This window comes from Schistocerca cancellata, chromosome 3 (genome assembly GCF_023864275.1).
Source record: "Schistocerca cancellata isolate TAMUIC-IGC-003103 chromosome 3, iqSchCanc2.1, whole genome shotgun sequence".
NCBI lineage: Eukaryota > Metazoa > Arthropoda > Insecta > Orthoptera > Acrididae > Schistocerca > Schistocerca cancellata.
The window spans coordinates 36,863,455-36,878,539 of NC_064628.1; the positions used below are offsets into that span (position 1 = coordinate 36,863,455).

Here is a 15,085-nt window from a genome sequence, read left to right on the forward strand (position 1 = left end):
GTAAAGGCCAGGCCCGGGGAGGGGTGATTGCCTGAGCTGATACCTTCTGACCATGCCGATTGGTCCCTCCGTCTGTTTCTCGGGAGGTGTGACCTGAGGTGTAAACATTCACCTAAGGCGGGAGTGCCCTCTGAGAGGGTCCCCACAAGGAAGGAGCGCGCCATCGGAGACGCTGGCAATCATGGGGGATCCCTCCGCAATGGATTCCACTCCATCTCTGTCGACGTCTGCCCAAAAACGGAAACGTGACCAGCCACCAGTGACAAAAGTACTACCGCCTGCCCCACAGTTCCTCGTCGTTTCTCGATCTGAGGATGGAAAGGATTTTTCCTCTGTCAACCCTTTCGTTATCCAGAAGGGCGTAGATGCCATAGCCGGATCCGTCAAATCTTGTACCAGGTTGCGTAACGGTACCTTATTACTAGAAACTGAGAGTGCCTTTCAGGCACAAAAACTGCTTCGGGCCACACTCCTGTACACGTTCCCTGTCCGGGTGGAGGCCCACCGAACTTTGAATTCGTCTCGTGGTGTAGTCTATACTAGCTCCCTCGATGGATTGACTGACGAGGAGATTCAATCTTTCCTTGCTGAGCAGGGCGTGACGGCTGTCCATAGGGTCATGAAAAAGGTCAACAATGACCTTGTACCGACCCGGACACTTTTCTTGACCTTCGATAGTGTTAAGCTGCCATCGCGCATCAAGGCGGGCTACGAGGTTATTTCTGTTATTTCTGTTCGCCCCTATGTCCCGACACCTACGCGCTGCTACCAGTGTCAGCGTTTCAATCACACTCGACAGTCTTGTTCCAATGCGGCTAAATGTGTCGCTTGTGGCAGGGATGCCCATGAGGGTGACTGTCCACCTCCGTCTCCTCGTTGTGTGAACTGTCAGGGTGACCATGCCGCATCCTCCCGCGACTGTCCTGTCTATAAGGAAGAACACTGTATCCAAGAAATTCAGGTCAAAGAGAAAGTGTCCACCTCGGCTGCTCGCAAGCTATTGGCTAGTAGGAAGCCCGCGCTGCTCCCAGCGGGGAAATACAGTACTGTCCTCGCCTCTTCTCGGACTACCAGGGAGGTGGCAACCCAGACATGCGATCTGACCTTCAGCACCACGGTCGTCCGTTCGGCCAGTGCTAAGATCGCGCGGTCGACGTCTCCTCTTCCTCCCATCACCCCACAGACACCAGCCCCTTCATCAGCTTCTGCTAAGACGAAGACCCCGAAGTCAGATGCACGGGCTTTCAAGAAGGAACCATCCCGTGCAGACTTCCTACGTACCTCGACCTCCCAGCCTTCGACCGGTACTTCCACCAAACGTCCTTCCAAGAAGGCTCATAGGAAGCACAGTTCTCCTTCTCCGCCACGGCGCATTTTTTCTTCTGCGCCACCCAGCGGTTGCCGCCCCAGGCCGTCATCCGTTTCGCCTGGCCGCACCGCTGGTAGCCGAACATCTGGCCGTTCACCGGCGGAGGAAGCTCCCCCTCCCGACCATCCTTCCAAGATGGCCGATGAACCTATAGACCCAATGGACGATGATTGTCCGCCTACTGATAGCGGCGGCAGTGCTCGCTCGAAGCCAGGCCCTAAGCGGCCTTCGAGGTGACCCCTTCTTTCATCTTCCTTTTCTTACGATGGCACTTATTCACTGGAATATTCGCAGCATTCGCTCCAACCGAGAGGACTTGAAGTTGCTGCTCTGCTTGCACCGTCCGCTCGTCGTAGCCCTCCAGGAAACGAAGCTACGCCCATGCGATCAAATTGCCTTGGCACACTACACCTCTGTGCGTTTTGACCTACCCCCTGTGGTAGGTATCCCAGCTCATGGAGGGGTTATGTTGCTGGTCCGGGATGATATTTACTACGATCCCATCACGTTGCACACCGGCCTGCAGGCAGTTGCCATCCGCATTACTATCCACACTTTTACGTTTTCCATTTGTACCGTTTACACTCCATCGTCATCTGCCGTTACCAGGGCAGACATGATGCAACTTATTGCTCAGCTACCTGCACCATTTTTGTTAACTGGAGGCTTCAATGTCCACCATCCCCTTTGGGGCTCTCCAGCATCCTGCCCGAGGGGCTCCTTGTTAGCAGACTTTTTCAACCAGCTCAATCTTGTCTGCCTCAATACTGGCGCACGTACTTTTCTTTCGGACACATCTCACACCTATTCCCATTTAGACCTCTCTATATGTACTCCCCAACTTGCACGCCAGTTTGAGTGGTATGCACTTTCTGATACATATTCGAGCGACCACTTCCCGTGTGTTATCCATCTCCTGCAGCATACCCCCTCTCCGTGCTCCTCTAGTTGGACCATCTCCAAGGCAGACTGGGGGCTCTTCTCTTCCAGGGCGACCTTTCAGGATCAAACCTTCACAAGCTGCGATCGTCAGGTCGCACACCTCACGGAAGTCATTCTCGCTGCTGCTGAATATTCCATCCCTCACCCTACTTCTTCTCCACGTTGCGTACCGGTCCCCTGGTGGTCCGTAGCATGTAGAGACGCTTTACGTGCTCGTCGACGTGCTTTACGCACCTTTAAACGCCACCCTACAGTGGCGAATTGTATCAATTATAAACGATTACGTGCTCAGTGTCGTCGTATTATTAAAGAAAGTAAGAAAGCCAGCTGGGCTGCTTTCACAAGCACCTTCAACAGTTTTACTCCTTCTTCTGTTGTCTGGGGTAGCCTGCGCCGGCTATCTGGCATAAGGTCCACTCACCAGTTTCTGGCTTGAAGGTCGCGAATGACGTCCTTGTGGCCCCTGAGGCTGTCTCCAATGCCTTCGGCCGCTTTTTCGCAGAGGTCTCGAGCTCCGCTCATTACCACCCTGCCTTCCTCCCCTGCAAACAGGCAGAGGAGGCTAGGCCACCTAACTTCCGCTCCTCGAATTGTGAAAGTTATAATGCCCCATTCACCATGCGGGAACTCGAAAACGCACTTGGCCGATCACGGTCCTCCGCTCCAAGGCCTGATTCTATTCATATTCAGATGCTGAAGAACCTTTCTCCTGCGGGTAAAGGTTTTCTTCTTCGTACATACAATCGCATCTGGATTGAGGGACATGTTCCCGCATGCTGGCGCGAGTCTATTGTTGTCCCGATTCCTAAGCCGGGGAAGGTCAAGCACTTGCCTTCCAGTTATCGACCTATCTCGCTTACCAGCTGTGTCTGTAAAGTGATGGAGCGAATGGTTAACTCTCGATTGGTTTGGCTGCTCGAGTCTCGACGCCTACTTACCAATGTACAATGTGGATTTCGTAGGCGCCGCTCTGCTGTTGACCATCTGGTTACCTTGTCGACCTTCATTATGAATAACTTCTTGCGGAAGCGCCCGACCGCGGCTGTGTTCTTTGATTTGGAGAAGGCTTACAACACCTGTTGGAGGGCGGGCATTCTCCGCACCATGCATACATGGGGCCTTCGCGGTCGCCTCCCTCTTTTTATTCGTTCCTTTTTAATGGATCGACAGTTCAGGGTACGTGTGGGTTCTATCCTGTCCGACACCTTTCGCCAGGAGAATGGGTTGCCACAGGGCTCAGTTTTGAGCGTCGCTCTCTTCGCCATCGCGATCAATCCAATAATGGATTGCCTCCCAGCTGATGTATCAGGCTCCCTTTTCGTGGACGATTGTACCATCTATTGCAGCGCGCAGTGTACACGTGTCCGGGAGCGCTGTCTTCAGCGTTCTCTTGACCGTCTGTACTCCTGGAGTGTCGCCAATGGCTTCCGTTTTTCTGCCGAGACGACGGTCTGTATTAACTTCTGGCGCTACAAAGAGTTTCTCCCACCGTCCTTACGACTCAGTCCCGTTGCTCTCCCAATCGTGGAGACAACCAAATTTTTAGGCCTTACATTTGACAGGAAACTTAGCTGGTCTCCACATGTGTCATATTTGGCCGCCCGTTGTACCCGTTCTTTAAATGTCCTCCGTGTTCTCAGTGGTATGTCGTGGGGAGCGGATCGAACCGTCCTACTTTGTCTATATCGGTCGATCGTCCGCTCCAAGCTGGATTATGGGAGCTTCGTATACTCCTCTGCACGGCCATCCATCTTACGCCGCCTCAACTCCATACAACATCGGGGTTTACGACTTGCGATCGGAGCATTTTATACTAGTCCCGTAGAGAGTCTTCATGCTGACGCTGGCGAATTGCCACTCACCTACCGGTGCGATATACTGCTTTGTCGGTATGCCTGTCGGCTACTGTCAATGCCCGACCATCCGTCTTATCGTTCCTTTTTTGACGACTCTCTCGACCGTCAATACGGGTTGTATGTCTCTGCCCTGCTACCCCCTGGAGTTCGCTTTCGTCGCCTCCTTCAACACCTTAATTTTTCACTCCCTGCAACCTTTCGAGTGGGCGAGAGCCACACGCCACCTTGGCTCCAGGCTCAGGTCCGCGTTCACCTTGACCTCAGCTCGCTCCCAAAAGAGGTTACCCCCGGCTCGGTCTACCACTCCCGTTTTTTGGAACTTCGTTCGAAGTTCATCAACATGACTTTCATTTATACAGATGGCTCTAAGACTAATGACGGGGTCGGGTGTTCCTTTATTGTCAGGGCACAAAGTTTCCAATACCGGCTCCATGGCCATTGTTCGGTCTTCACAGCTGAGCTCTTTGCCCTCTACCAGGCTGTTCTTTACATCTGCCGCCACCGACATTCTGCTTATGTCATCTGCTCCAACTCCGTGAGCGCCATCCAGAGCCTCAGTGATCCGTATCCGGTTCACCCTTTCGTGCACCGGATCCAATGCTCTCTTCGGCAGCTGGTGGACGTCGGTTCTCCGGTTAGCTTTATGTGGGTCCCTGGCCATGTCGGTATCCCTGGGAACGAAGCTGCAGATGCCGCGGCCAAGGCTGCGGTCCTCCAGCCTCGGACAGCTTCTTGTTGTGTCCCTTCGTCAGATTTTAGCAGGGTTATTTGTCGGCGCATTTTATCGCTGTGGCATGCCGATTGGGCTGCCCTTACAGCCAACAAGCTTCGGGCCTTGAAACCCCTTCCCGTGGCTTGGACGTCCTCCTCACGCCCTTCTCGGCGGGAGGAGGTAGTTTTGGCCCGGTTAAGAATTGGACACTGCCGGTTCAGCCATCGCCATCTGCTGACGGCTGCGCCGGCGCCGTTCTGCCCATGTGGGCAATTGCTGACGGTCCGCCACATTTTAATGTCGTGTCCGGGTTTTAACGCACTGCGTCTCGATCTTAATCTGCTATGTACTTTGGATGCCGTTTTAGCGGATGACCCACGAGCAGCTGCTTGTGTTCTTCGTTTTATCAATTTGACAAACCTCACTAAGGACATTTGATGATGCTGTTTATAATCCTATGCCTGTCAGTCTGTCTTTTATCGTGTTTTCCCTTTTAGTTGTTGTTTTAAACTTGTGCCTCGCGGTGCATTCTTAACGTCGTCAGGTCGCTAACGACCATTGAAGTTGTGCGCACAAAAAAAAAAAAAAAAACGTGGATTACGTTTAGTGTCTGGAGCTTTTTACACCAGCCCTGTGGAAAGCCTTTATGCTGAGACTGCTGAACCTCCGCTGTCCAATTGGCGAGCAGTCCTTCTGAGTCATTATGCTAGCCATCTGTCTTCCATGCCTGCTAATCCAGCCCATGACATTTTTTTCGACGCCTCCTTTGATGTAGGGTATGCAGGCCGCCCCTCCTCCCTACTACCACCGGGAGTCCGCTTCCGTCAACTGCTCCATTCTCTTTCCTTCCGCTTTCCTAAAACCTTCTTGACAACTTGGGGTACAGCACCGCCTTGGCTCCGTCCTCGGATCTGCCTGCTCCGAGACCTTTGTCGATTTCCCAAGGATGGTACCCCTTCACTTGTTTATCGTCGGGCATTTGCTGCTCTATGTGCACAAATGATGGACGCCACATTTATTTACACCGACGGCTCGAAAACATCGTTAGGTGTAGGGAGTGCCTATATTGTTGGCGACACCCCGAATCACTTTCGGCTTCCCGACCAGTGTTTGGTTTATACTGTGGAGCTTTACGCTGTTCTCCAGGCTGTCCACTACATCCGCCGCCATTGGCGGATACACTAAGTTTTCTGCTCAGATTCTCTCAGCTCTCTCCTCAGTCTCCAAGCTCTTTACCCTGTGCACCCTCTGGTCCACCAGATTCAGGACTGTCTGCGCTTTCTCCACCTGGGGGGCGTCTCGGTGGCGTTCCTCTGGCTCCCGGGACACGTTGGTATCTGCGGAAATGAGGCGGCCGATATTGCAGCCAAGGCTGCAGTCTCTCTTCTTCAGCCAGCTATTCAATCGATTCCCTTCGCCGATCTACAAAGCGTTTTATGTCGTCGTGTTGTTCATTTATGGCACGCGCATTGGTAGACACTTCCCCAAAATAAATTGCGGGACGTGATAACTCTTCCTTGTGCTTGGACTTCTTCCTCCCGAACGCGTCGTCGGGAGGAGGTAATTTTAACTAGACTCCGGATAGGGCACTGTCTTTTTAGCCATCGACATCTTTTAAGCGGCGATCCTCCCCCACTCTGTCCCCACTGCTCTTAGCTGTGGACGGTAAGACACCTTTTAATTGAGTGCCCCTATTTTAATCCGTTACGCTGCCGTCTACAGCTGTTGCCTGATATATTGTCCATTTTAGTAGATGACACACGCTCAGCCGATCGCGTTCTAGAGTTCATTAGTACCAGTGAAATGACGTCAGTCATTTGAGACTTTTTTTGGGGACAACCAACCCCTTTCTGTAGTGGATTTTTAAGCCTTCCTTCTGCTTTTAGTTTCTCCAATTTTATGACTTTCGTTCCCATTGCTGCTAGTTTCCATTTTCGGTTTTTTACTGCTTCCTAAGTCACAGACCGGGCGCTAATGACCATAGCAGTTTTGCGCCCTAAAACCAAAACAAAACAAAAAAAAAAAAAAAAAAAAAAAAAAAATTATCACAGTGACGTTCTAACCAGCATGCTATTGGCTGACGTCTCACGGCCCTTTGTGCTTGCTATGCAATTCAGCCGCTATTTGTTCAGCATTTGATATGAACCGAATATGATAGTTCATTTTCCATAAAACTGACCGCAGTTCTGTAACATTGCGAGGAACTGCCAAATCTCGTATGGCTAACAAATGTGACTGAAGAGGATTTATATCTTGGCTGTTTATGATATGACAAAGATACTGCAACTCAGGAGGTTTAAAAAAATCACACTTGTCCACTATACCATTTAGTCCTGCATCAGATAACACACAAAACAAAGCACGTAAATTTGCACTATGTTCTTCAGGTGTGTGACGATAGGGCAAAATCATCCAAATAGTTCGAACAATCTGGTACTTGTGCAGTCGGCTGTTCCAGATACCATTGGAAAATGCTGGGTGTGGAAGCACTGTCAAAAGGCAAATGCAAATATTTAAAGAAACCCAAATAAGTATTAACTACACACACTTTTCGAGGTTCTTCATTGAGCAGTGTTTGAAGATACACATTGCGCATCTTAATTTTTGAAAAATAGCATCCAGCACCCAATTTGTCCATGAGATCTCTGGGCGTGCCAGTGGGTAAGTATCAATCACAGTTTGTGGGTTGACTGTAGACTTCAGAGGTGAATGCGACCTGAAGGTTGACTTGTCCAGTGACAAGCTGATATGGGCACAACTCCGCTATCTTGCAGTTCTTGAAGTTTAGCAGCAACTTTGTCCTGTAATGCAATGGGAACAGTTCTGGTCCGGCAAAATTTTGCCTTAGCATTGTCTTTCAGAATAATATGTGAAACAAAATTGTTAGCCTTGCTTAAACCTTCAGAAGAGTGTTTCGGGAATTCTTTTAGTAAGCTAGCTACACTGTCCCGTGCTTTGAATGCAGACACTGACAACACATTATCCAGAATGTTTAAAGCCAAACAAATCAAATGATCTAGACCAAATGTGCTCTCACACTCACATGATTGAAGCACCGTAAAAGTCACTGTTCGCATATGCGAGTGATACCTGGCAGGTAATGTACATTTTCCGAGACTGGGAATGTCTTGTCCATTATAAGCCATCAGTCATGTGCTAGTTTTAGACCGGCACAGGGAGCCTAACAGTTCATATGTGTGATGGTGAAGCAATGTGCCAGAGGCACCTTTGTCCAACTGAAATTTCCCACGTTTCCCACAAAGAAGTAAATGAACAAACAGTTGGTTTGACTGGCGTGTTACTGAAAAAACTGCTTGCATGCCAGTTTTTAGAATGACTGTTGCAGACTTTGAATATACTGCATTGATGACATGGGCCTTGTGACTAGACGTTTGGGAGTGGGCTGTATTCTTACGTTTGTTCCGTTGCAAACATACAAATTGTACATGTCCTTTCTTACCACAAGCATAACACTGAGCTTTGCTGGAGGGGCAGTCTTGGCATTTGTGCAGTGAATAACACTGAGGGCGAGACTTAATTCTGTTTGGCTGTGTAGCTGCCTGTTTAGTGAACTGCTTACGCAGCATGGAGAGGTGGTGTTTACTCAGCGTGGCGAGCGCAAATTGCTGCCACCACCAAATGGGCCTATCGCATGCAAGTGACTCAACCCGATAGATAGCTGGCTGCTCAAATTTATCAGCCAACAGGGCACTTGAATCGTACTGATCTAGTATTTGCGTGACCTGCTGAAATAATGGATTGGACTGTTTCAAAATCTGTTCTCCGAGTTTGACATCAGGTACATTGCACACGACTGCATCAAGCAACATAACAACTGAATATAAAGCACCACAAGAATATTTGAATTTGCATTTCCTTGTCGAACCCTGCAAATCTGTTACTCACTTGCAATAAGTTTTTTCTGACCATTTTTTGCAATTAAAGAATTTATACCTAGCTGCTACCACATTCACTTGTTGCTCATAATAGTGTTAGGAAACAACTTCTGAGTTTATCAGAACACTGCATTTTCTACTGTAGATAATAGATAGGGGAGTTTCACAGTAGCTGGTATGTTGTGAGCAAGTAAGTGAGCTTCCAATTGTTGCAACCACTCAGCCATTCCTCTTCTCGTTCACGAAACTGGCAAAAAGAGGATATAGCAGCTGTAGTAGGTGAAGCTTGTTCCGTCGGATGCACAGTGTTGGCCAGTAGCTGCTGCACTGTGTTGAGCAGGGTTGAGATTTGCTGCGTCTGGAACTGAAACATCTATATTAGCTGTGTTGCATCTAATACTGGCAGCTGCAGCGCCTCTGCAAGAGGTGGGATAGCTGGGGTGGGCGTTTTGGAAGAGATAAATGCAAGAAGTAGACAAGGCAAGCAAGAAAAATAAGTACAAAAGCAAAAAAAATTTCTGCAATGCCCACCTGCAAACTCTGATTAGCAAACGAGACCGTTAAAGCAAGTAAACATTACTGCAAAGTAAAGACAAGAGAGAATTAAGGCACAAGCAAAACAAACAAATATTGTAGCCACGAGGCACTGGGTTCGTTGTATAACTTGTCGCCAGTGTGGGATCCTGCCCACTCGTCTCTTACAGTGTAGTGTTTCGAGAATTACTGCATAAATTCTAGAACAACTCAGCCTTCTACCATCTCGAACTGACGATATTTTAGATGTGAGTGTGGGATGATAGAATCTGACCTACTGTGTGTCACATTTTTGTGTGTGCAGGTTTAAAATTCAGTTGCGAGAATAATGTCGACACGGCAGTTGAATGGCAACGACAAGTACTTGTTGGGTGATCCATGGAAGTTTTAGTGAAAGTGTACTGACGAACCATGGAGATTCTATGCTATTCTGTACTAATTGTGTCAGTGAGCATTGTTATAATAACGAGAAAGGTTGAGAAGGTACTCTTGATGTAAATTAGTTTGTTTCTGACATTTGGAGACGCAAGAGACTTAATAAACAGTATATATTTAATGTGAAGAGTGGGTTTTGTAATATGTCTGAAGTTTAAACATATGTCATTAGGTAATACAAATGAAACTTTGTACGTCTACTTATTTTTATAAGTAGAGAGAGAGTCTTAAGAAATTCCTGTACCTAGCAGCATACTTCGGAGAAGAAAGTGAAAGAGAGTTTGCAGCAGCAGGCTAACTAGCAAGGAAAGTTGACCGAGCATGTCATCTCGTAAAAGAAGTGGAAGTTAGTATATCTACTTCGCACTTAAATTGTTGTCCAAAGCATTAGAATAGGGGTGCCTAAGAAACTGTTTTCTCTGATAACTAGATGATGTACAAGCAAATCATATTATTGGAGTTGATTACAATAATTTGATTGACAATACTTAATTTTCATTTCTACATGATGGGTCGCAAGCAGTTAGCGACATGCGAATACTAAATGTCCTTTGATAGATAAAATTGCCATGCAAGTAAGTCACTGCTATCATTAATATCTTTGCGGCTCTTCTAGTGCGACTCTTCTAGTCCTCTTGTCTAGTATGGCCGAGGCTAGGCAGCGCGTCGGTTTTATTTTCTTTGTGTAGATGCCGCTTCTGTCGTGGTGACGGTCCTAATCAGCATGCTATTGGCTGATGTCGTCTCACAGCCTTCTGTGCTGCATCGTTCTTGATCTTCGTGCGAGCACTTGTCGTTATGCTGGAACATAATTCTAAAAAATAGAGAAATGGGATCTTATAGACAACCAAGGTACCTAAGGAATATTTGTGAATGTCCAAATAATTTTTATCAGGTATAGAAGGTGATTTATAATTTTTGTTGAATGATACAATGTGTGTGTGTGTGTGTGTGTGTGTGTGTGTGTGTGTGTGTGTGTTGACTGACTTTTTGTACTTCACATGCAAAAGTATACTACGTCACTTAGAAAGCCCATCATGTGTGTTGTCTGTGTATTAATTCATCTTGAGAGAAACTACAAAGTCACGTCCGAAAACCTCTACAAGCACTGAATGCATTTCGTATAATTTTTTATCGGTGCCCAAAACTGGCCTTTTAAGCTGAAAATCAGTTAGCAAGATAGATAAATATTGTAGAAAACACACACTATGTGTTCTCATTGTTAAATACGAAATTGTTGTACCAAGCAGCAAAGGGAGAATCCATCAACTTTTCTACACATCATCTTACCAGAGTCAGATAGAAGACTTCTGATGACATTTTGTGCCATATGGAGTGCATAAGCATTTAAAATGCACAGGAAAACAAACACAAACACACACACACACACACACACACACACACACACGATTTTTGTCATTTCAGTCTTATGCACAGACCACGTTGAGCCCAGTAGTAGCTATCTGTTATGACAAATCACCTCATGCTACATTGTGCACTGTGGTTAATTGATGTGTTGATAAAACAGGGTAAGATAAGCAGACTGAGAGGGCGAATTCAATTCAAATTAGGATATCTGTAGACTCTCACTTCTTATCTTCTTCAATTTAATTTCCTTGACGTTTTGTCACTGCAAGTTAGAAAATGAATTTTTCACATTTATGCATTTTTGTGACAAATACAAGTAGTATAGTGTAGGTTGAAATAGTTTTTACTTTCATTTTTACCCGTTTGTAAATCTAAAATTTCTTTATTGTAATTATACTAATCATGATATTAATTATGTACATATTTTTTCCCAATAGAGCAACAAAAGGAATTCCGCCTGGACAGTTTTTGACAGGCAGTATTACATATGCCAAAGATGACATAGGGAAAAAAGTGGTAAGTGTTAATTACAAATGCTCTCACTAAATTTTCATAATAGCAATAGTATTAGTGCAAGAGGATAGATAGTGCGGGGTCATTCCATGTCAAATCAACCAATTGTACTACATGATTTGAACCATGACCTCTCAGATCTGGATGATTTTTTTTTCAGGTAATGTACCCACTAACACTAGTTTAAATTTGAAATTTCAAAATTTTCTGATCTTTGGTTTTTTGAGTTTCAAGGGTTTAAAAATAAAAAAAAACTCTGTTTTTGATCAATTGATGATTGTTTTAAAATGCTGTAGCTCAAAAACAACACAACCTAGAGAGCTCAAACTTGCACCATTGTTTTTGTCTAAAAATTCCCTTCAATTTGATATGTAACATGACTATGCTACCTAAATCGGAAAATTTTAAACTATTCCAAAAAAAAACATTTTTGAAATTTCCAAAATACATACCCTCAGATTTTTTTATAAAAAATTGTGTGTGTTGTCCAGTCTAACTGATTACATGCATGCAAAATTTCAAAAAGGTATGTCAATGGGTTCTTGTATAAAATAATATTTTACTACCGCAATACACACTAGTGAGGTGAAAAGCAGACTATTTCTAGGCTATGAATAATAAGGTAGGCCTGTGTAATTCTAACAAACTTACGTTATTATGTTAGCCTTTTTATGCAACATTACCCTCTTATTGGTTGTTAATTCATTAAATGATATAGTGTTGTTTTAATTTAATGTTCATGATTTTAACTATGCATCAGAAGGAAGTGAACACATTTTAATTGGTAATATAAATGCTACAAGTTAAAATTTTGAATAAAGCCACTCACCTTCATCCTTAGTTTAAATGGCAGAGATTATCTTTTTCTTAGTTTTCCAGTGTTATTTGTAATCATTTTTAGAAACTGGCATATAAGTAATTTCACTTGGGAAAAAGATTAACTTGTTGATATTTGCACGGATGGAACTGTATTTCTAATACTAATTGGTATTTACAAAGTTAATACCCATGGTATTTATACAACTTAGTGTTTAGTGAGGGTAGGTGTAACATAATTTAAACATTCTTCTTTTATGATCTTTTAAGATATTTTTCCAAAGCAAGAGAAGACAACTTCATCTCTTTAGCATTTAAAAAGTGTAGGTTCTTCTCGTAGCTGTTGTTGGATTCACTGTTTGTAAAAGAGTATTTCCTGGGATATCTAATATATCTCTTGGTTGTGGATAGTAAAAAGACTGGGCTGGAACCTTTGGATGTAAAAAAAAAAAAAAAAAAAAAAAAAAAGAACAAAAGAAAAATATTCGGTACATGTCATTGTATTTATCTTCAATGCATCCTAGCCACCAAGAGTCATCATATGCTACTGTCACAAAACCAGCAGCAATATTTTCCACATGTGAAGGTGTTATTTGGTTCAGTGTTGTCACATATTCAAGAGACTCATCCAGACTAAAACGATAAGGCTTGACCGTAATTTGACTCTCTGTGCAGGGTTTATATGAGTGAAACTTTTGTGTTCCCGCAGTCACTTTTGATTCACTAAATCGAGGAAGTAAGTATTCTTTAGTCAGTTCATAGTCCTCTGTTGTGCAATATTCAAAGTCAATGTTTTTTATGTTTTCCATGGCAAATACATAAAGTGATTTGAGTGTTAAGCTTTGTTGGTCATATAGCCTTTGTAAGCTGGCTTTAGCAGCTAGCCACTTAACAGTTCTGCCAAGGCCATCGCATGCACTCTTGCCATGGGATGTTGCAAAGAACTCCCACTCTGCCTCAACTTCAAAATCAGTTTTATGCAAACACAAATTAAGGAAGTTTTTCTTAATTTTATATTGTGCAGTGCTGCCATCAGAAAAGTAAGTAATCTTTTTAAGTGCAAAAGGCGAGGTTTGCATTATGATTTCTAGCAGTTTTTTCTGGAATACATAGAAAGCGACTGTAGTATGTTTCAGGCAATCTGATATGAAGACATACTGCAGATGTTTTAGTTTTCCCTCCCATTTATAATATATGATAAAAGGATGCATTGTAGCTTGGGTGGTAGTCCAGTGGAATGATTGTATTTCATCTTGTACTACGAAAGTGTAGTTTTCTGCAAAATCACAGTTGACTACTACATGGCCTTCAGTTAAATTGTCCTTGATTTCACTGTAGTATTCTTTCTGCTGACTAGCTATAAATGAATGAGTTTTTACCTTCATTAGAGTGTCCATAAACTCATCCATAAAGTCATCAGTACTTTTTACTACAGTTTCCATCAAACACCTATCTACAGTTACCCACTTTTTGTAGGTAACTTCATCAATCATATTGTCAGTGAACTTTGCATTCAATAGATCTTTGTCTAGAGACACCAGGACATTCTTTACAAATATCCATAAAACATTGTTGCAATGGTGGATTGCACATCATCTTGACTAGGCAGGAATGATAAGATTTCAAAGCAGTTTTATCTCCATCCAAAACAAAATTTTGTATCTTAGCACCATTCATCATCAGCTTAATGTTTTGGTGTAAGGTACACACACAGACAGTATGTGTGCCACTTCTTCCAACCAGGATATAGTTCCTTGGTCTTAATTCACAAAACTTATAAAACCCAATTTTGTTTGCAGGGATCTTTTCCTTAAATAATTGGTATATTTCATGCAAATTTGCCAACACTAGCCTCGTTTGAACCTGGATCTTTCCATCTTTATTTCCTGTGGTCACACAATCTTTTTTCACCGGCATCATTCTACTAATGTCATCAGAATTGTAGAAGTGTTTTACACAGTCAACAATGTTCTCATTTAGAGTTCTTCCAGGTTTAGGATTAGGATTTGACAGAATTCCTTTTTCTATTACTAACAGTTTTACTGTCACTCCAAATTCTTCTTCTATATTCTGACAGCTCCAGCTCATAGGTAAGATAGACAAAATCATCATGTTTTCACTTCTTTTTGTTGTTTGAGCAAACTTTTCTTTTAACTGTTGAATAATCTCCGATTCATCTTCGGAATGTTCAGTAATAACTTCTTCAGCGCTCGATTCTGGTAGCAAGTTCTTTTCTGAGCTAGACTTGATAAAATAAAGTTTTTTCTTTGTATAGGTAGGCACAGCAAACTTTTTCTTCTTTAGTGTTGACTCACCAATGAGTTCCAGTGACTTGTTCAAATAGTCTACGGAAGATTGAGGATCAATAAAAGAATCTTTTACATTTTCGTTACTGCAAGGTAAAACTACTTCTTCTGTTTTGTGTTTGTCACTAACCTTTTTCATACATACATCACATATTTTCATGCCACTAAATGATTCCTAAGTCTAGAGAGCACATCCAGTCTGTTATATTTCTTAGCGGTTGTACACGGACTTTCTTCTGTTGTTCTACTTTAAAAGGGTTACAACATTTAGCAGCAATAATCGCCCAATTCTTCTGAGATGCCATTTCTGTAGGGTAACAAATTCTACTATCAAAAAG

At 44.0% G+C, this 15,085-nt stretch overlaps 1 protein-coding gene across 2 annotated transcripts in view; it reads left to right on the forward strand.

The window, feature by feature from the left end:
- LOC126176858 (tripeptidyl-peptidase 2) overlaps nt 1-15,085 on the forward strand; it is a 347,489-nt gene that overhangs the window by 283,656 nt on the left and 48,748 nt on the right. For both annotated transcript variants that reach the window (XM_049924044.1, XM_049924045.1), the window contains exon 19: nt 11,550-11,628. In XM_049924044.1, the coding sequence (XP_049780001.1) occupies nt 11,550-11,628 (79 nt within the window). The remainder of the gene's footprint in view (nt 1-11,549; nt 11,629-15,085) is intronic.